This window comes from Aquarana catesbeiana, linkage group LG08, assembly GCF_042186555.1.
Source record: "Aquarana catesbeiana isolate 2022-GZ linkage group LG08, ASM4218655v1, whole genome shotgun sequence".
Lineage (NCBI taxonomy): Eukaryota > Metazoa > Chordata > Amphibia > Anura > Ranidae > Aquarana > Aquarana catesbeiana.
In genome coordinates this window covers 139,700,243-139,723,279 of record NC_133331.1, presented here as the reverse complement: position 1 = coordinate 139,723,279, position 23,037 = coordinate 139,700,243, and the positions used below count along the sequence as shown (strand labels likewise).

The 23,037-nt window shown below is 40.9% G+C and overlaps 1 protein-coding gene across 1 annotated transcript in view; it reads left to right on the top strand.

Moving 5' to 3' along the window:
• Positions 1 to 11,176, top strand: part of HK1 (hexokinase 1) — a 100,679-nt gene extending 89,503 nt beyond the window's left edge. Inside the window, exons 15-18 of the mRNA XM_073596463.1 lie at positions 1,892 to 2,075; positions 3,032 to 3,187; positions 7,891 to 8,124; positions 9,565 to 11,176. Coding sequence (XP_073452564.1) covers positions 1,892 to 2,075; positions 3,032 to 3,187; positions 7,891 to 8,124; positions 9,565 to 9,709 — 719 coding nt within the window. The 3' untranslated portion in view covers positions 9,710 to 11,176. The remainder of the gene's footprint in view (positions 1 to 1,891; positions 2,076 to 3,031; positions 3,188 to 7,890; positions 8,125 to 9,564) is intronic.
• Positions 11,177 to 23,037: the final 11,861 nt, after the last annotated feature.

The window sequence follows — 23,037 nt, the reverse complement described above, 5'->3', positions numbered from 1 at the left end:
ACAGTGTATGTGTATATGTGTGTATGTATATATATATATATATATATATATATATATATATATATATATACACATATACATATACATACATATACACACACACACAAAAGTGAGTACACCCCTCACATTTTTGTAAATATTTTATTATATCTTTTTTTTTTCATGTGACACTACTGAAGAAATGGCACTTTGCTACAATGTAAGGTAGTGAGTGTACAGCTTGTATAACAGTGTATATTTGCTGTCCCCTCAAAATAATTCAACACACAGCCATTAATGTCTAAACCGCTGGCAACAAAAGTGAGTACACCCCTAAGTGAAAATGTTCAAATTGGACCCAATTAGCCATTTTCTCTCCCCGGTGTTATGTGACTTGTTAGTGTTACAAGGTCTCAGGTGTGAATGGGGAGCAGGTGTGTTAAATATGGTGTTGTCACTCTCACTCTCTCATACTGGTCACTGGAAATTCAACATGGCACCTCATGGCAAAGATCTCTCTGAGGATCTGAAAAAAATAATTGTTGCTCTACATAAAGATGGCCTAGGCTATAAGAAGATTGCCAAGACCCTGAAACTGAGCTGCAGCACAGTGGCCAAGATCATACAGCAGTTTAACAGTACAGGTTGCACTCAGAAAAGGCCTAGCCATGGTGGACCAAAGAAGTTGAGTGCACATACTCTGCGTCATATCCAGATATTGTCTTTGGGAAATAGACGTATGAGTGCTGCCAGCATTGCTGCAGAGGTTGAAGGGGTGGGGGGTCAGCCTGTCAGTGGTCAGAACATACACTGCATCAAATTGGTCTGCATGGCTGTTTTCCCAGAAGGAAGCCTCTTCTAAAGATGATGCATAAGAAAGCCCGCAAACAGTTTGAAGACTAGCAGACTAAGGACATGGATTACCTGAACCATGTCCTGTGGTCTGATGAGACCAAGATAAACTTATTTGGTTTAGATGATGTCAAGTGTGTGTGGCGGCAACCAGGTGAGGAGTACAAAGACAAGTGTGTCTTGCCTACAGTCAAGCATGGTGGTGGGAGTGTCATGGTCTGGGGCTGCATGAGTTCTGCCGGCACTGGGGAGCTACAGTTCATTGAGGGAACCATGAATGTCAACATGTACTCTTGACAAACTGAAGCAGAGCATGATCCCATCCCTTCGGAGACTGGGCCGCAGGGCAGTATTCCAACATAACGACCCCAAACACACCTCCAAGACGACCACTGCCTTGCTAAAGTAGCTGAGGGTAAAGGTGATGGACTGGCCAAGCATGTCTCCAGATCTAAACCCAATTGAGCATCTGTGGGGCATCCTCAAACGGAAGGTGGAGGAGCGCAAGGTCTCTAACATCCACTAGCTCCGTGATGTCATCATGGAGGAGTGGAAGGGGCATCCAGTGGCAACCTGCGAAGCTCTAGTGAACTCCATGCCCAAGAGGGTTAAGGCAGTGCTGGAAAATAATGGTTGCCACCAAAAATATTGACACTTTGGGTCCAATTTGGACATTTTCACTTACTCTATATATGTGATTTTATTTAGAGTGAATTTACCTATTGGTAGCATAGCAAAAAAAAAAGCTGGCAGAGCTTCTAACTCTTCTTCATGCTATTTTAAGCTTGCAAAAAGTTTTGACTGGAGTAACACTTTCATAATAAACGTATGCTTAATTTGTAGCACCCAGGCCCCTACACATAAAGAGCAGGCACAGCCCCACTGCAAAGGAGGACTTTTACTTTTCCCGGAGTTCAGCTTTAAAGAAAATGTGCCCTCTGACCATATGAGGCGTTCTTTGACATATGCTTTTGATTACAAGACAATTATTGATAGCTGTATACTATAAATCACCTTCATGTATCTTTATATATAATGTGCATGTCTTCATACATTCCAGGTACTGGCAGCAATGCATGCTACATGGAGGAGACGAAAAACGTAGAAATGGTGGATGGAGATGAAGGCAGAATGTGTGTCAATATGGAATGGGGAGCTTTCGGTGATAATGGGTGTCTGGATGACATTAGAACAAAATATGACAAAGCTGTTGATGAACTTTCACTAAACTCAGGAAAACAAAGGTGTGTCATACAGTTATTAGAAGGACAGACTAAAGGTGCCTTACATGTAATAACTGCACCATTAAATAATTTAGACTATAAGAGTAGGTTCACACTTGTGCGGGTTTTGCGTGTGCATTTGCTCAGGCACAGCAGTCTACTCATTTGAATGGGTTGTATACCTGTGAGAAAGTTGGGGAATTAAGTCCCCAACCCTTTTTCAGGGTCCATGAACACTGGGCTTAGAAAAACATTGCTTCTACAGGAGTTTTGTGTGCTGCCCGTAGAAGCAGCTCAATGTTATCTTGTGTGTCCATGCATATTAGGACATTTAGAGGCAAATTTTAAGCTCAGTGTTTAGAGGCAGAAAAAATCTAAATGTTCCTAAATGCCTGTACAAAAACAATCTATATGAGTGTTTTTCTTTGCCAAAAAGAACTGTTTTTTTTTTATGACCAGTGTGCATGAACCCTTATAAACACGGCCGCAAAGAATCCGCTTGGTTCTGCTGCATATGTGGTTTTGCACACCTAAAATGCTCATTGTTTGCCGATGCTTGGGGTCCATTAAGAATTAAAGGCACCCCTGCGTGTCTGCTAAACAGCAGCGTTTTTTGACTGCAGGTTGAAATGTGTGCAATTTTGTGAGCGTTCCTGGTACATGTCAGAAAAAATTTCAAAAACAGTCACTGAGTTGGAAAAAGGATCACCCCTCTCCTAAAAACGACCTGTAAACTCAATCTGATGTAGCCAATCACCTTCTCAATGGCACACAAAGCCATTTGACTTTCAACTGTGATCAGCTGTGGTCACTGAATAAATTTGTTAATTTAGGACATGTGGAAGCAGAATAACAAATAAAGCTTTTCAGTCACAATAAACAATTCAATGTTTTGGAGCCATCTAAGGACCGATTCATCGAGACAGCTGTCATGTACAGTATTTAAATATAATTTATTTCTATTGTTATGATTTTAGGTATGAGAAGATGATCAGTGGAATGTATTTAGGTGAAATTGTACGTAATATTTTAATGGACTTTACAAAAAGAGGATTCCTATTTAGAGGTCAGGTTTCGGAGGCACTGAAAACAACGAGCATCTTTGAAACCAAATTTCTTTCACAGATTGAGAGGTAAGTAACAAATATAACCATACATTATATTCAAATCATCTGTTATTTTGTTAATTATTTTTGTTGAACCTTTTTGACATTGATAAACTATTCTACACATTTTCTAGGATTAACTTTGTTTCATGTAGAGGCATTTTTCACATGTTTTAGTGGTGGTTGGTGAGAGTTTAAGTAAAACTCCTTTGAGAGAAGCTGTGATTGCTGAGCTAACTAAAAATGTTAGTTGCTTGGCTATCTATGGCTGAGGATCAGCATGGCAGCAAGGGAACTAGTTACCCTGATTAACTCCTGGGGAACATCTCTCCTATTTTCATACATGGGCAAGGGATGGAGAGATACGCTGTGGAAGTTATATACAGGAACAGGGTCTGGTCTCCTTGGATTGGCTCCATGAGCAATTTGGCCACTTCCCGCTGGATGACTGGCACTATAGACAATTACACCATTTTGTCCGCAGCTTGCCTCAGGCCATCAGACACCCATCCTCCTTGACTCTGTTTGAGAAACTATGTATGTTGGCTGGCCCCATTCCCCACTCTATCTCAGTCCTTTATGAGATGCTGCAGTCAGTAGAGTCTAGGGGTAAGCTGGCCTGTATATGGGAGTGGGAGAGAGTCTTTGCAGCATAAGTTTACGGAGGCTAAACTGGACCATCTGTATCGCCTTACCCATGCGAGTTCTGTACATACAAAGATGCAGGAAAATAGTTTCAAGCTGTTGACCTGTTGGTATAGAGTACCTGCTAACCTGGCTAGGATTTTTCCAGCAAACTCTGATGCCTGCTGGAGAGGTTGTGGGCTGTGAGGCACTTACCTACATATTTGGTGGGCATGCCCAAAGTTTAAACCGTATTGGCAAGATATCAGGGCCCAGATCAAAGTGATCCTAGATATTGAGATGTATGACTCTCCCTTAGTGTTTTTATCTCATGTGCCATCAATTCCTCTCAGCCATTACTGTAATTCGATTTTACCTCATCATTTGAATGCAGCTAGGCGTTTGATCCCCATTCACAGGAAAACAGCTCATGTTCCTGGGCGAGTTGATTGGATCTGCTTGGTAAACAACATCATGGCTGCGGAGGAGTGGGTGGCAATGTGTAAGGGCTGACACCGCATACTAGCACAGAAAGAAATACCTTAAAACGAAGCCCTCCAGCAGTGTGCTGTCACTGCAGACAGGGCTTCCATCTTCACCCAGTCATCCTTCCGGGTTCGCGGACTCCGGCCCGGCACCAAGCTCTGAAGGAGCAGCACGGGCACGCTGTTTCTACAGGGCGCATGCGCCGGTGGCGTCACCGGGTTTTACAGAAGTAAATCTCTCCTAAACGGTGCACATTTAAGAAATATTTACAGCACCTACAGGTAAGCCTTATTATAGACAAAAGATAAACAGAATGACTTTACTACCACTTTAAAGTGGTTGTAAACCCAAACAAATAAACTAAAAAAAAAAAAAACTGCAAGACAAAGACATAATGAGCTAGTATGCATAACATACTAGCTCATTATCTATGACTTACCTTAGATCAAAGCTCCGCAGCGGTCTTTGTTCACCGCTCTGGCTGGCGACATCGCTTCTGGAGTTACTTCCGGGTATCGCGGGCTCCGGTGCTGGGAGCCGCCGGTAACGGCACAGTCTAACTGAAGCAAGGGCACGAACGTGAGGGAATGATGACCCCCCACTCGACTCAATGCCGTTGAATGACAGAGGCAACATCAAACGTCACTTCAGCACAGTGGCCTTAAAAGGCCTTTTTTTTTTTTAAATAAATAGAAAACAGATTTTTTAAACGCGCCCCGTCTCTCCGTGCTTGCGCGCAGAAGTGGACGCATACGTAAGTCACGCCCGCATATGTAAACGGTGTTCGAACCACACGTGCGGTATTGCCGCGATCGTTAGAGCGAGAGAAATAATTGTTGCAAAAGACCTTCTCTGTAACTCAAAACTGGTAGCTTGTAGAAATTTGTAAACGTCGCCTGTGGAGATTTTTAAGTCTCAAAGTTTGTAGCCATTCCACGAGCGGGCTCAATTTTAAAGCATGACATGTTGGGTATCAATTAACTCGGTGTAACATTATCTTTCAAAATATAACAATTGGGCTAACTTTACAGTTGTCTTATTTTTTAATTCAAAAAAGTATATATATTTTTTTTAAAATTGCATTTGTAAGACCGCTGCACAAATACGGTGTGACATAAACTATTGCAACGACCGCCATTTTATTCTAGGGCAGTGGTCCCCAACCTTTTTGGCACCAGGGACCGGTTTTGTGGAAGAATATTTTTCCAAGGCCCGGTAGGGGAGGAGGAATCGGGATGCGTTATGTTAGCGGTTCAATCATCCCGATACCATAATATCAGGATGATTTAAGCGCATTATTTCTATTATTACAATATAATACAATTAACATATAGATTAATTCACTGTAACGTAGAATCAGTGGGAGCCCTGAGATTTGTTTCCCTGCAACTAGAAAACTTCACAACTAGTATTATGAAGCATGTTATTTCTATTATTTTGGAATATATAATAAAATAGTTCAACTCCCCATAATGCAGAATCAGTGGGAGCCCTGAGCTTGTTTTCCTGATATCATCTCTCTGCTTGGGCCACTGTACCGCTGACAGAGTCTCGTGGCCCGGCAATAGAGGCGCTACGGCCGTGGCCCCAGGGGTTGACAACCTCTGCTCTAGGGTGTCTGAAAAAAATATATATATAATGCTTGGGGGTTCTAAGTGATTTTCTAGCAAAAAGAAATGATTTTAACTTGTAAACAACAAGTTTGAAAAATAGGCCTGGTCCTTAAGTGGTTAAAGAATATATAAACCCAACATGTCATATTCCTGATATGTGCTTGCTGTACCATGTACTTGTATGAGAAAGTATCCTGTTCTCTTTGTATTGCTGGTGTTCCTGCCAGTCCCTGGTGTTCCTGCCAGTCCCTCTGCTTTCCTATTAAAAACGGACCACATTAAAGTGGGGGTAAACTCCCTTTGTTCTTTTATACCTACAGGAAAGCCTATAATAAGGCTTTACCTGTAGGTACAATAACTATCTCCTAAACGTGCACCACTTAGGAGATATTTACATTGGTGGCAGCCCGTGACGTCACTTTCGATTGCGCATTGCGCTCCCAATGGACCACAAAAGACTTGTTAACAGACCAGCACCTTAATATTTTCTAGCACACCACAACACATAGCTCATCCACACCCATGCGTTGTGGTGCGCTAACATGCAGATCTATTGTTGTGCATTGGATATGTGTATTAGGGAGCCATTCAAAAGGAATAAAGCAGTGTAATGCCTAAAGTTTATGTGGTACCATGCACTGGGTAATGTGCTGTAAAATGCGTGTTTTCCATGCGTTGCAACAAAAAGGTTTGAATTCAGCCTTAAGAGAGTTAAAATGTGTATTAAAACTGACATTTGTAGGCACTCCTGGCAGTTTTATAGTGTTTCAAACCCTTTCACTGGACAGCTACATGTAAACATAGAAAAATATATAAAAAGCCATATGAAATAAAAATAACACAATAATAAACTGAATACTGTCATTACATGTACTAACCACATACAGTTATCAGAACCCAATAGTGGCTCTCCAACAAATTCCACCTATATAGGAGACTATATATATTAATTACATCAACTTAGTTCCCTTATTAGAGGAATTATATACAAGGTTGAACATCTGCCTAGCCAGTTCATGACCCAAGTTGGCATGTTTGTGTGTTTGGAATCTCTTATTTCATTGTATGATTGAGTCAGGTCATCATTATTCTGTGATTATAAATATATTTATTTAAAAGTGGAACTTCACTCTCCCAATCAACATTGAATATTTTTAATCCTCATGGTTCTAGCATTACTAAATAGATAGGAAAGTACAGTGGAACCTTGGTTAACGAGTAACACGGATAACGAGCGTTTTTTTTTGCAAAACAAGCAGAACTCAAGCTAATGGGGTGTGCAGTACCGCATTTGGCCAGAAGTGCAGGAACGCTGGTGACACTCGGAACGGTTCGGAGCCGTTCGAAAATACCAAGAATCACTCAGAAATACTCGGAAATACTCCGTTCCCGAGTGCTTCCGAGCCTTTCCGAGTTCAGCCGAGCTGTCCCTGAGTATTTTCGTGGCTCTCCGGTGCCCCCCCCCCCGGCCACATGCAGTGTTGCATGCAATAGAAGTCAATGTGGAACTAATTATCTTTGTTTCCATTGATTTCTATGGGGGAACTCGCTTTGATATTGGAGTGCTTTGGATTACAAGCATTCTCCTGGAACGGATTATTCTCGTAATCCAAGGTTCCACCTTATATCACATGTACTTGTTTTACATGTCTTCAGTTATTTTCTGGTTTCTTGCCTAGGCAAATTATGTCATACATCTCAGGAGTCTTCAGGAGGGGAGGAGAGGAGGAGGGTTTTCTCAGCTAACCACACTCTCTTGCATGCTTAAATTAAGGGCAGATGGATTCCAGAAACTGAATGCTATATAAATCATTTGCCCTTACTCAAGATGGCCACTGCCAGAAATGCTAGGGAGGTGTTTTCCCAACAAAATAAAGCTTGGATGGATGAGGGCGTTTTGCTTTGAATATTAAAAATGAATTGAATATTGTTTTTGGTTTGTGGTGCTCAGATGCAGTAAAGATCCGATTTAAGGGATGCTGACCTAATATGTCTTCCTTCTTTTAGTGACAGACTAGCCCTGCTGCAAGTGCGAGGTATCCTTCAGCAGCTGGGTCTGAACAGCACCTGTGATGACAGTATAATTGTTAAAGAGGTGTGTGGTGTGGTATCAAGAAGGGCAGCACAGCTATGTGGTGCTGGGATGGCAGCTGTGGTGGATAAGATAAGGGAAAACAGAGGCCTGGAGCATCTGGAGGTTACGGTTGGCGTTGATGGAACACTCTATAAACTTCATCCACAGTAAGTGCTGATAATTTCAAACATTTTACTTGTATATACGCTAATATTGATACAATATTGGTGCATAGTGACATGGATCTAGTCCTTATTCAGTAAAGCATTGTAAAACGCATGCTTTACTGCATTAATGCATGACTGTCTGTGCTTACCCAATGCACCAACACAGCACACCAAAACACAGAGATATGAACCATCTCTGCACTGTGGTGTGATTTGTTAAAAAATAAAAAAAATGCATATCTGTTAAAATATGTGTTGTGGTGCTTGGGCCGTCCATTCAAAATAAATGGCCTGGCTTACTGCAATGCATATTAAAATGCTTGCAGTATTGCACCGCAATGCATCAGCTCAGTCTAAATATGACCTTATGTTTTTTCAGTCATAGAAATAGTGTTCAAGCTAAAGCCCAACTCCAGGAAACGTAAAAATGATCCCTTGCAGAGGAGTGTTGCACCCAATAATGAATTGCTCGTTTAGGTCTAGGGGACTTGACAAGTAGATTTATTTACCCAATCCCCTGTGCTGGTAGACCGATCCCCACAGTAACTTCTACCATACACTCCAGTGGTCTAATATCCTGATGTCATCAAGGCCAATGCAGGGTTCATAGCCCTGCGATGGATGTGATGATGCCAAGGGATTGTCCACCGCCGAAGCATGGGGATGTAGAGAACCAGATTAGTTTAAAGTTCTTCTGTCTCCAAGACCAAATGAGCCGGCATAGCCCCACGGCAAGGGATAATTTGCAAATACGCTGGGCTTTAAACACTAGAATCTCACTCTCTGAAATTTTTATCAAAGAATGAGTGTTCGGTGATCTTCTCTAGAGTCCCAGTACCTGAGCTTTAAGTTGTTACTTGTGTAAATCTTTTCCCTTGGTCTTTTTCTTGTTAAAGTGGAACCCAACTCTCCCAAACAACATTGATTATTTTTAATCCTCATGCTGCCAGCATTTTAGCGTATATCATTTACTTGTTTTAAACTTTTTTTTTACATTTCTTCAGTTACTTCCTGGTTTCTTGCCTAGGTAAATGATATCGTACATCCCAGGAGTCTTTAGAAGGGGAGGAGGGGTTTTCTCAGCTAAGGATATTCTCCTGCATGCGTGCTTGAACTAAGGGCAGATGGATTTCAGTATTAAGTATATGCTACCTGAATCATCTACCCTTATTCAAGATGGCCAAAGCCAGAAATGCTAGGGGGGTTTTTTTCAAAGGGATTTCTCAACAAAATAAAGCATGGAGATGAGGATGGATGGGGGAATTTGCTTTGAATATTAAAAATGAATTACCGGTAAATAGTGTTTTTGGTGCTCAGATGCAGTGAGGATCCGCTTTAAGAGAACATTAAAAAAATACTTGTCAGGACAATTTTGTGGACTTCCATAGCTAAGGCTTCCTGTACTTTCCCATTTCTAACCTATATATTTCCTTCTTACAGTTTCTCCAGAATCATGCATCAGACAGTGGTAGAACTCGCTCCCAAGTGCAACGTCTCCTTCCTTCTCTCCGAAGATGGCAGCGGGAAAGGAGCAGCTCTTATCACTGCTGTAGGATGCAGACTTCGTGAGACTGAGCAGAATTAAGGATCAAATCATCTTGCTTGTGTTTTCCTGCCTTTTTAGCACTTTCATTTCAAGCAGTAACTGTAATGAGGCTGGGTCCCTTCAGCTGCACTGTCCATAGGATTCTAACCATGGGGAGATAGTAGACCACCATAGGAAAGAGTGTTACCTGCAGCCACGGCTGCTTCTGGACTCCTCTCTGCATCAATCTCCATCTATTAACACATACTGTATGCCATTGGAATATGTTTCTAATTTATTTTGTTGTTTTATACATTATTTATCAGTTTGTAGAGACATCCGTACAGTTTTTTGATTCCACCAGCTTTACCATTAACTCTGAGACTGGATTTTACCAACCATGCAGTAAAAGCAAGTCTACACAGTACATAGGGGTTGATTTACAAAACAGAATGTTCACTTGCCAAGTGAATCTTTCCTTAGCTTAGTAATAAAGTGAATCTGTATTTAGCCCTCCAATTGCGTGCATTTTGTTAAATTCCACAGCACACATAGCTAATGATTGTCAAGTGAACCTTCTCTATCAGTAAATCAACCTCCGTATCTACATGTATTATGTTTTTTTCTTAATTAAACAAAGCCTGTTGGGAAAATAAAGCTCCATACCCTCCAGACACCCTGATTTTGCTTTACTTACCTATACACACCCCCTTAACCATCCCTGCAAATTCACCAGCAGTTGTCAACAATACCTAGTGTTGAAAGTAAATGCGCAGGCTCCCTGCCCTATGTTGGCGATTGGCCACTCAGGCACCAAGTGCTGCACTGTGGGTGGCAAGTGACTTGTCTCACACTCCATATCTAAAAGCACTGGGATTTATACAGCGCAACAACAAAGATTGAAGATGCGGGGGAGAAGCAGTAAAGGTAATTATAGGATATGGAGGGTACCTAGTGTAAGGTGGGGGAGGGTTTTTTTTTTCTAACAGGTTGGCTTTAAGTACTGCAAACTATCATAAAAAAACATCTTATAGTTGGATGTAGTACTGGGGCTTGGGATACTATGGGCAGTACTGGTTTAGACAACAGAGAGCTTATAGAACAAAGCTGCATAGGGCACAGTAGACATCTGGTAATTCTGGTGTCAGTGGCATTTCTCATTGCTTGTATGAATAGTGTTGTGTTACTAGTAGGCATCAATTCCACATGTGTGTTTTGTTCTTAATGTCAGACAAGAATCAACCTACATCTGTTCATGGGGGGGGGGGGCAGATTTTATTTTTTTTTTTGTAGCTGCTATGCTTAACGGCCCCATGACCCCACAATCAAAGAGGTTGTACACTTTTATATGAATATTTTGTTGCACTGTGATTGGATGTGTTGAGATATGTGTGAATTTCTGTTTTAAATGTCTCTGTAAGAAACAAAAAAGAAATACTGACAGAATCAGTTTAGCCCAGAGAACCATATTATGCCACACTAGAGTCACTAATGTTATTTATCAACTTATTAAACTTTTCCAATGTGTGTCCCTTGGTTTAGTCTGTTGATCATGTCTATGTATGATAAGAAATTCCTAAAAAAGAAAAAAAAAGGCAAATTAATTCCAGAATTTTAAAGATGAATGAATGTGATGAGCCTTTGGAATGACTGTAACATTAAAGAAGGATGCCAGTGCTAATAGTCTTCTGGGCATATATATAAGAGGAAACCCGTTCATTTCTGACTTTTTGTAAAATTAATTAAAGCTTTACTTTTGGAACAAAAACACATTTAGATATATTCCTCAATAGCCTAATGGATATAAACTCACTTTTTGTTCACCAAGTGCCTTTACAAAACTTAGATATTACCTTGTAATAGTAGTGGTGATATCAGCAGTGTGCCATACATAGCCTGTGCAGAGAGAAGAGCTATGGATGGTTCTCAGCAGGGCCTCGCACTACAGGCTGCCTGTAGAAATCCACAGGAAGGGGTGGATACAAGACCAGTCACCCTGCACAAGGAGGGAGAGCAGCACTGACCTGTCTCTTTTCCTGCTCAGAGACACAGGGGGTTATTTACGAAAGGCAAATCCACTTTGCACTACAAGATCTGAAATGAGGGGAAGCTCTGCTGATTTTATCATCCAATCATGTGCAAGCTAAAATGCTGTTTTTTATTTTCCTTGCATGTCCCCCTGGGATCTACAGCGACTGCACTTCCAAGTGCAATTTCAAGTGCACTTTGCACTTTGCAAAGTGGATTTGCCTTTCGTAAATAACCCCCATTGTGTAGGAGTTGTTTTTTGGTGGATTACTGCAAAGATCTAGAAATAGTCAAGGGACATCAGGATTCAAGTAAATACATACAAAAATATGTTTGAAACAGCTGAAGGAGCAGATTGTGAAGGTATTGTGTTTTCATACTTTATAAGAGTGTTTCTCAACTCAATTCCTCAAGGTACACCAACAGGTCATGTTTTCAGTCTCTCCATTATTTTTCACAGGTGATTTGATCAGTTTCACTGCCTTGGTACTTACCACAGCCGTTTCATCTGAGGGAAATCCTGAAAACATGACCTGTTGGGGCGCCTTGAGAACTGGAGTTGAGAAACACTGCTTTAGAGCAAATGGGATGGCTGCACACTGGGATTGGAAATCCAAGTAGAAGTCTTTATTGCAATAAAATCCACCATACAGAGTCACAGAAGCTGGGAACAAATGTTAATCATATGATTAAGTGCAGCTCAGCGTGAAACGTGTTAACATTTGTTCCCAGCTCCTGTGATTGTGTATGGTGGATTTTATTGCAATAAATACTTCTACTTGGATCCCCGGTGTGTGGCCATCCCATTTGTTCTACAGTGTTTCTCAGTTGGGTGTGGAGTACTTACCTGGAGTGGTGCATCTAAACACTGGTGTTTTCATGCTTGGTCATTGGAAAGGGTAAAATGTGTGTGAAGGCAATCCTTGTTTTAGCTTTAATAGCATAGAGAGGGGTTAGACCCTTTTGTCTTTTTTTTTTTATTATTGCTTCCTGTGCTCCTGCTGCGGAGAATAGCCCTCTGTTTAGATTTCCCTCACTTTCTATCTTAACTATTATCAATAACAATCAGGACAGACATTTTTGATTTGAGCAAGAAGTGAGAGTGAATCCTCCATTAGAGACACCTTTTTCTATGGCAAGTTTCTAAGAACATGGAAATTGTATTCTTTTAGGAAAGATTTCCTGCGTCTCCAGGATAGGAAGTTCAAAGAATTCCCCCAAGCAGGCATAGGCTGCAAAAAAGAACCTAATAGAAGGTTTTAATCCTTCCCTATACTATCTCAAATAAAAAAAAAAAGTGAGCTATTAGATACACATTAATACACGTTTATTATCTATTCTCCACAATATGCACTCTAGAAAGTCACTGTGAACACCATTCAGAAGTAGAGCTGCACGATTAATCGTTAAGAATCGTTATCGCGATTTTTTTTTCCCCCTTCCGATCTTGACAAAGCATTTTCCCAATTCTTTCTATGCATAGAATTCAGAGCTGACAGCCGTCAAAAAAAACAAACAAACAAAAAACAGACAGTCTGCCAAGTATCACAACATTCCTCAGCCGCTAAACATTAAAGTTAGTTTTTTTGTATAATGTGAAAGATGATGTTATGTCGCAAGACTCGTGAGAGAATTGTGATCTTTATTCTAAGCAAAAAAATCGTGATTCCTATTTTAGCCAGAATCGTGCCGCTCTATTCAGAAGATAGTGCTATTTTTGTTAGCAAAGTCTGTGCAATACATTATATATGTACATACATTTTAATACTTCACACATTAAATTCAGCAGATCCATGTGTAAAACATTAGTGAACTGAACAGATTAACAGATAATACACAGGAATGAAAATAAATGTTGTGTTATATTTTAGAGAGTTGAGGCTAATATAGTGGGGTTGATTTACTAAAACCATAGCGTGCAAAACCTGGTGCAGCTGTGCATGGCAGCCAATCAGCTTGTTCAATTAGGCTTTGACAAAAAAAACTGGAAGCTGATTGGTTTCTATGCGGAGCTGCACCAGATTTTGCACTCTCCAGTTTTAGTAAATCAACCCGGTGACAAGTGTACTTTTCAGAGTTGTAAATAATATGAACTTCAGAATAAAATGATAATTTTTGATTTATTTTTAACAACAAAAGTCTGCCACATGCAGTTACATTTGTTTTCCGGTGTCAAAAGACCACTGTGCCAGTAAAAAGGCATTTTTAATCAATTTAATTATCTGGTCATTCAAAGCTGGGAAATGCTGAAATTGTTGAAGGCTGATTACTGTGGATGAAAGCTTTTGGATAGCTCTAAGATTTCCAACACATTTAAGTTAATGGCCAACATAGGGGCTTGTGTACAAGGCTATTTGTGTGTGTTAGAACTGCTTTTAGCAACATACAAGTCTATGAGAATACAAAAGCAGCTGAAAGTAGCTTCCTCGTGTCAGAGCCTCTAGAAAGGAGAAGGGTGTGCAGCAATGTAATGAATTCACCAAATGCGACTAGCACTGTGAGGCACCATTGTCTTAGATCTCGCACTGCAGATATATAGGAATGAGGCAGTAGGAACAAGAGTGCGTAGACACACTCACTTACTAGGAAGTGCACTCATTTTTAGGAGAAATTCAAAACTAAAAAGATAGATTTTTCAGGGCATTGCTTAGGCACAATTAAAGGAGTTGTGAAGGCAGAAGGTGTTTTATCTTAATGCATTTTATGCATTAAGATAAAACACCTTCTGTGTGCAGCAGCCCCCCCCCAATTACTTACCTGAGCCCCATCTCTCCAGCCCCATCTCTCTCCTGATTGGCTGAGACACAGTAGTGCCGCTATTGGCTCCTGCGGCTGTCAATCAAACCCAATTAGCCAATCAGGGGAGAGAGGGGCCTGGTCGGGGCTCCGTGTCTGAATTGACACAGAGAGCTGTGACTCGGCTCAGGTGCCCCCATAGCAAGCTGCTGGTTGTGGGGGCACTCGACAGGAGGGAGTGGCCAGGAACAGCAAAGAGGTACCCGAGAAGAGGAGGATTCAGGCTGCTCTGTGCAAAACCAACTGTATACCAGCCAACCAAGTATAACATGTTTGTTATTGTTTAAAAAAAAAAACGAGGCTTTACAATCATTTTAACATTTTTACACACCATCTCACATATACTATAATAATATACTGTATATATACAGTATAGTAATTTATATATATATATATATATATATATATATATATATACACTCACCGGCCACTTTATTAGGTACACCTGTTCAATTGCTTGGTAACACAATTTGTTAATCAGCCAATCACATGGCAGCAACACAATCCTTTTAGGCATCTAGACTTGGTAAAGACGACTTGCTGAAGTTCAAACTGAGGATCACAATGGAGAAGACAGGGCATTTAAGTGAGTTTGAACGTGGCATGGTTGTTGGTGCCAGATGGGCTGGTCTGAGTATTTTAAAATCTGCTAATCTACTGCATTGTCAAATACAACCATCTGTAGGGTTTATAGAGAATGGTCCGAAAAAGAGAAAATATCCAGTGAGCAGCAGTTGTGTGGACAAAAAGTCTTTGTTGAGGTCAGATGAGAATGGGCAGACTGGTTCGAGATGATAGAAAGGCAACAGTAATTCAAATAACCACTCATTACAACCAAGGTATGCAGAATACCATCTCTGAAGGCACAACACACATCAAACCTTGAAGCAGATGGGCTAAAGCAGCAGAAGACCACATCGGGTGCCACTCCTGTCACCTAAGAACAGGAAACTGAGGCCACAATTTGCACAGGCTCACCAAAATTGGACAATAAAAGATTGGAAAAACGTTGCCTGGTCTGATGTCGATTTCAGCTGCGAAATTAACCACTTACCAACAGTGTTACGCAGATATACTGCGGCAAAATGGCTCTCCTGGGCGAAATCCCATACGGGTAAGTCCTACCCATTTTCGGCCACCAGAGGGCACGTGCCCGGTGCACGGAGGGGGACCCGATGCGTGTGGCCGGCGGGCACGATCGCCGCCAGCCATGCTTGATTGCATGCACGAGCACCTGCACGGGGATTTGTGTGTGTAAACACAAATCCCTGTGCTGTCAGAGGAGAGGAGCCATATCGTTTGTTCCTACTAAGTAGGAAAAACTGTATGGCTCCTCTCCTGGTCACTCCCATCCCCACACAGTTAAAACATGCTGAGGAAACACACATTTAACCCCTTGATTGTCCCCTAGTGTTAACCCCTTCCCTGCCAGTGACATTTACACAGTAATCAGTGCCTTTTTATAGCACTGATCGCTGTATAAATGCCAATGGTCCCAAAAAAGGCAAAAGTCTCCAATCTGTCTGTCGCAATACTGCTAAAAATCTCAGATCACCGCCATTACTAGTAAAAAAAAAAATAATAACAAAAATGCCATAAATCTTTCCCATAGTGGAGGGAGCAAGCCGCAAAAGAAATATAGAGCCAAATGAGGGACCAGAGGGGGGAGGAGAACAAGGTCTAAAAATAAGACGGGTATAACAGATGCTGGGCTCTTTAATCTGAGCCACCCTGTCTCATGAAGAAAAGGTGGTATTGAACCACTACCTTAAGTTTGTCCCTCCCCGTCCCCTGAACAAGTTTGAAACATATTGGATATCCACAAATATATTCACAAACTTTAATGTGCAGAGATATATTATCTCAAAGCCCATCCATATTAGGATTGCGGTTCCATCAGAGTTTCAACATACCACTCAAACGCTTCACTTTTTAACCCCCCGAGCCATTCAGCTCCTTCAGTTGGAGTTTTTACGGACCTAATATTCAAGGATTTAGAAAAACGAACTATGAGAGCCCTTTCACACTGGGGCGGTTTGCAGGCGATATTGCGCTAATAATAGCGCCTGCAAACCAACCCGAAAGTGCCGCTGCTTTCACACTGGAGCGATGCGCTGGCAGGACGGTAAAAAAAGTGTGTATACCGCTCCTTTACCGCTCCTGCCCATTGAAATCAATGGGACGGCGCAGCTATACTGCCGGTGGTATTTAACCCATTCTCGGCCGCTAGCGGGGGGTAAAACCGCGCCGCTAGCGGCCGCATACCGACGGTAAAACGACGCTAAAAATAGCTGCGTTTTACCGCCGACGCCTCCCCCGCCCCAGTGTGAAAGGGCTCTTAAGAAAAAACGGATAGATGCAGTTTTTAAAAGGGGTTTGGAATCTCTTAACCACTTCAATACGGGGCATTTTCACCCTGCCCAGGCCAATTTTCAGCTTTCAGCGCTGTAACATTTCAAATGACATGGTCATACAACACTGTACCCAAAATACATTTTTATCATTTTTATTCCCCACAAATAGAGCTTTCTTTTGGTGGATATTCGATTACCTCTGCGGTTTTTATTTTTTGCGCTATAAACAAAAAAAGAGCAACAATTTTGAAAAAAACAATTTTTTTACTTTTTTGCTATAATAAAGATCCCAATTAAAAAAAAAAAAAAATTCCTCAGTTTAGGCCGATATGTATTCTTCTACATATTTTTGGTAAAAAAAATCGCAATAAGCGTACATTGATTGGTTTGCGCAAAAGTTATATGTACAAAATAGGGGATAGATTTATTATTAATTATTTTTTTACTAGTAATGGGGGCGATCTGCGATTTTTATCGTGACTGTGACATTGTGGCGGATAGATCAGACACTTTTGACACTATTTTGGGACCAGTGACACTTACACAGCGATCAATGCAACAAATATGCACTGATTACTGTATACATGTCACTGGCAGGGAAGGAGTTAACACTAGGGGGCGATCAAGGGGCTAACTGTGTTACCTAGGGAGTGATTCTAACTGTGGGGGAGGGAACTGACTAGGGGAGGAGACCGATCAGTGTTCCTATATACTAGGAACACATGATCGGTCTCCTCTCCCCTGACAGGACGTGGATCGGTGTGTTTACACACACAGATCCATGTTCCTGTTCTGTCACCAGCAATCACGGGTGCCCGGCGGACATTGCAGCCGCCGGGCACGTGCATTGGCTTCCGAGTGACGCTGCGCGCGCCCCCTATGCCTCCGGGAAGCCGAGGATGTCATCTGACGCCCACCCAGGATGGAAGATACCACCTGTGGATGTCATATGACTATGGGCAGGTAGGGAAGTGGTTAAACAAAGGAATTACATTACCGTCCGCCTGGCCGACAAGGGCACCGGTATTGTCATTCTGGATAGTAAGGCTTATGTAGAGGAGATGAATCGCATCTTGTCTGATAAGGATACTTATTTTCCCAAATACAGTATCACATCAGGATTTCAACAAAACATAAACACCTTTAGTTCCTTCTATCCCCGGGACCCAAGTGGACCCGAGGGTTTCAGAACAGAACTTTTTACCCAAACACATATTCTGACTCAGAAGTCAGCCTCCCAACTTTGCAAATATATCTGACCATCAGCAACAAAGCATTTGATGAATAAACAACATTACATTATTAACACTTTACTCTGTTAAATTGGATCGGTGGCTGTGGTAACTTAAGCAAAGAAGCTTTCTCTTTTTTAATCCTTAACATATCCCTTCAAATTCTCCGTGTAACTTTGGTTATAATTTTTTGTATGGTAGTTAAAGCATTAAGTTTACATCGCATAGCCGAAACCCCTTTTTCCCATATGCACCACAGCAACAACATTTTTCTTAATTTTTTTAGTCTTTTTAACACCTTAGGTAATGACTTACCCACTTTTGAATTACCTTCTTTCATTCTTTACAGAAAACCTAGCAGATTATATGAACATACATACAAAAGTACTAACCACTGTCACGATATTTGAGTGTGAGCAAGGGAAATTTCTAATTTACTCTATTTAAGTCCCTATTTCTGACTAAAAAACCTACTAATGGGCGTGTACACTTTTCCACAGCATTCCCGGAACGCTTAAAGCCAACCTGGGCACAACATCATAGAAGCCCAAGGCTGCTACAACAAACAGTATGTAAGTAATCTCTACCAATACCAACCAGTAATCACACGTTTCTACAATGCTACCAGTAAAGTAATACTAATTATATGCACACACTTCAAGTATTTCCAAAGCTGACCTGACCTGAGGAGTTTGTCCTATAAGGGTGGGCAACCCAGGTAAAACTTAGGAATTTTATAAAATAAATTAAATTGCACTAATCAGTGCATGAAAATAATTAAAAATAACAAAAATAAAAACCACTTTAACAATGCTGAAAAATGTGCAAAAGTGTAAGACTAAGCCTGAGATTAGATAACTGAGTGAATCACTGTAAACAATTAATAACAACACATTGAATGTTATATAAAGTGCAAACTTAGCAAAAATGTATATCAATTAATGAATAAGTCCATTTCATGATAAATTCATAATCCGTATAATAGAAACCTCCACCAAGTGATTAGCTTTCTTCCGTGTCAAACCAATAGTGGTAATATGAGACTCAGTCTAACCAGATGCTCAGGACCATCTATCACTAGGATGGTCAAATGGGCATGCAGAATGACCTCTGCAGGGTATTATAAAGATATCCTGGATGGAATTAGAACCACAGATAGATCACACTAAGGCCATCTCTTCACTGACAGCATGAGCTCTGAGCCATTCATCAATTATATGTAGGAAAGAAAAGGCTCCGATAGTGTAATACCATAAAAACAGATTTATTTAGATAAAAGCCAAATGGCAACTTACAACGTTAAAAATTGTATGCTCACAGCAAAAGCCACGCATTAAAAAATGAACAATCAAATTTAAATTATTATTAAATAATAATTTAAATTTGATTTTTCATTTTTTAATGCGCAGCTTTTTATATATTTACTTGTGGTATATAGTCTATACACATATTTATTATTTTTGTATGGTACACTGATGTGTTTATATCCATTTTATTTGAACTTAACTATTTCGATGATATTCAGGTCACCATTTACATAGACTTAGCGCCCCCCACATTCAACCAATCATAGTCATTTATTAATTCTTTACATCTCTGTATCTAAACAAACCCATTATGTCACATTATATTATGTCACCTAGACAGATATAACTCCAGACATTATGTCACCTAAAACTCATAACCACATGTAAGATCCTTATTTTTGGTTTCGATTTCAACACAAGCTCACTTCTTAAACAACAATATATATTTACTTGATCAGCAAAAATGATAAACTTAAAGGCATTGAGTCTTAGATTGCAAAACGCAATATGAACAAAAGGGGCTCTCTTTGCATGCCCCTTTCAAAGCCCAGTTCTAGAAATCAGAACAGTGAAGTATTTCTAGTTCCTGTTTGTGATTTCCTTCGTATGGCTGTCATGAGTGGGCTGGATTGTTTACATTCCCACAGTTGTTGCTCACTTCTGGTTGTGATGTGACATCACTTCCGGTAGATGTGGGTCCACTTCCTGGCAGCTGACATTGAGGCTTGAAACAAAAGGAGGAGGCATTTCTATTTCACCCTCCTGCCTATATATAGAGGGAGTTCCAATCTTCTAACTACGCCTCTGACGACGTTCCTTATTGGACGAAACGCCGCATAGGGTGGAGCCCGGAGATCTACATCACGAAACTATACGTGCTGACTGCGGCCATCTTGTTGGTTGGAAACAAATGTTAACCAATGACTTTTTGTGTTCCTGACATGCTCATTTTAATTCTCTAAATGTGAGTACCCTGTACGCTTTTTACTTGATTTAATATACTTGATTTAATATATACATCTTGATTTAATATACTACACTATGAGGAGCTGCTTCTCTTTTATTCTACATATGAACCTGTAGATCTACTCCATGTTGTGACCCTATGAGATTCAGCTGTCTGGTACCAGAGTGGAGTCATGCTATAGTGGATATATCATGTTTATCTGACCACCTATAACCTAGTGGTCCATTTTCTGTGGTAAGAGGCCCGGTGTGTTGGTGTGCTGTGGAGGATTTCATAGTTCACCTCAGCTTGTCATATTTACACTGTGGGTGATGTTATTTCTTAGAACATGGACTCTTTACGCTCAATGACAGTGAACTTTTATTTACATAGTTCATGTTTGTATTTCTAGCACTGCATATCTTTATACATTCTTTAATATTGTTACCTATATTTTATGCTAGCTGCTGAATAGACATTAGCGCAGTGGTCAATTTTATTTCTGAGGAATGTTTCCAACACCTTGCGGAATCTATGCCACAAAGAATAAAGGCAGTTCTGAAGGCAAAAGGGGGTCAAACCTTGTACTAGCTAGGTGTACCTCATAAAGTAGCCAGTGAGTGTGTGTATATATGTATATTCATATATTCTATAATGGATCAGATGTTCAAATGAAAGGCGAGACTACACATTGTTAATGGGAACCACATTGACAAAAATGCAAAAATTGGCTTCAGCTCAATCTCCTCCCATCAGACACCCCCCCGATGCGCTTCACCCAATAGGGCTTAATTGTAACATCTAAGATTAAGCCCTATCGGGTGAAATGCGTCAGAGGCGTGTGTCTGATGGGATGAGATTGAACTGATGCACACAGTGGTGCACATTTAATGGTGTGAGGTCTTGCCTTTTAACCACTTAAGCCCCGGACCATTTTGCTGGCCAACGACCAGAGCACTTTTTGCGATTTGGCACTGCGTCGCTTTAACTGACAATTGCACGGTCGTGCGACGTGGCTCCCAAACAAAATTGACGTCCTTTTTTTCCCACAAATTTGGTGGTATTTGATCACCCCTGCGGTCTTTATTTTTTGCGCTATAAACAAAAAAAGAGCGACAATTTTGAAAAAAACGCATTATTTTTTACATTTTGCTATAATAAATATCCCCCAAAAATGTATAAAAAAACATTGTTTTTCTCAGTTTAGGCCGATTCGTATTCTTCTACATATTTTTGGTAAAAAAATAATCGCAATAAGCATTTATTGATTGGTTTGAGTAAAAGTTATAACGTTTACAAAATAGGGGATAGTTTTATGGCATTTTTATTAATATTTTTTTTTTTACTAGTAATGGCGGCGATCAGCGATTTTTATCGTGACTGCGACATTATGGCGGACACATTGAACATTTTTGACACATTTTTGGGATCATTGTCATTTATACAGCAATCAGTGCTATACAAATGCACTGATTCCTGTGTGAATGACACTGGCACACTGGCAGTGAAGGGGTTAACCACTAGGGGGCAGTGTAAGGGTTAAGTATGTCCTGGGGAGTGATTCTAACTGTGGGGGGGCGTGGCTACTTGTGACATGTCACTGATCTCTGCTCCCGATCACAGGGAGTAGAGATCAGTGACACTGTCACTAGGCAGAATGGGGAGATGCTTGTTTACATTAGCATCTCCCCATTCTTCCTCTCCGTGAGGTGATCGTGGGTATCCCTGTGGCGATCGAGTCCACGGGACCCGCGACCCGACTCACGGAGGTCCCAGCCGGCGCGGCACACAAGCAATGGCACGTGGCAAATTTAAAAGGACGTACGGGTACGATCATTTGCCCAGTCGTGCCATTCTGCGGACGAACATAGGCGTGCGCCGGTCGGGAACCGGTTAATTGGAGTTCCACTACTGAATCAGATGTGCTTTAGTAATAGACCAGCATCTGGCAGCAGTTTATTTGAACTGTCCAGTTCATCACATAGCGGCATCTGGACAGTGCCTTTTCTTACTAGCTTTTGATATCAGATCTTCACTTTCTGAGTTAAGGTCCACTTTCAGTTCCAGATTTTTATTACTGAAACAAGTAGATACGCAAATTTCAGTGCCCAAAGCACCACTCGTCTGATAAGATTACCATTTTATACAGACATTTTCCTTTTTTATTGATCTTCACCTGGTACTGAATATTGTGTCAATATGTGAATAAACTTATATGAGAAGATCCCACAGTTTTCACTAATGATGGGAAAGAAATATATTGCTCATAACTATACATGGAATATGTATGCCACTACCTATGGCTCAGGCCTACTGGTAAACCATTAAACTGGTAAACAGGGACCTTAGTCTTAGTCAAGGTAGAGAGAATTATAAACAGTTCCAAATACCAGTCAATGTTGGCACAAAACCTTCAGGCTTCTGCTAGAAAGCTGAACATAAACAGGAACTTCAGCATGACAACAACTCAAAGCATACATCAAAATCAACAAAGGAATGACTTCACCAGAAGAAGATTAAAGTTTTGGAATGGCCCAGCCAGAGTCCAGACCTGAATCCCATTGAAAATCTGTGGGGTGATCTGAAGAGGGTCAAAAGGAAGCATTACAGTACCAAGAACTGTTAGATTATGTACGAATGCCATAGTATACCAACATCAACAAGCTGGCCTGGCTCATGCTCCAAGGGTGAGTCGACAGTGAAATAGCTCAGCTGAAATATTGTG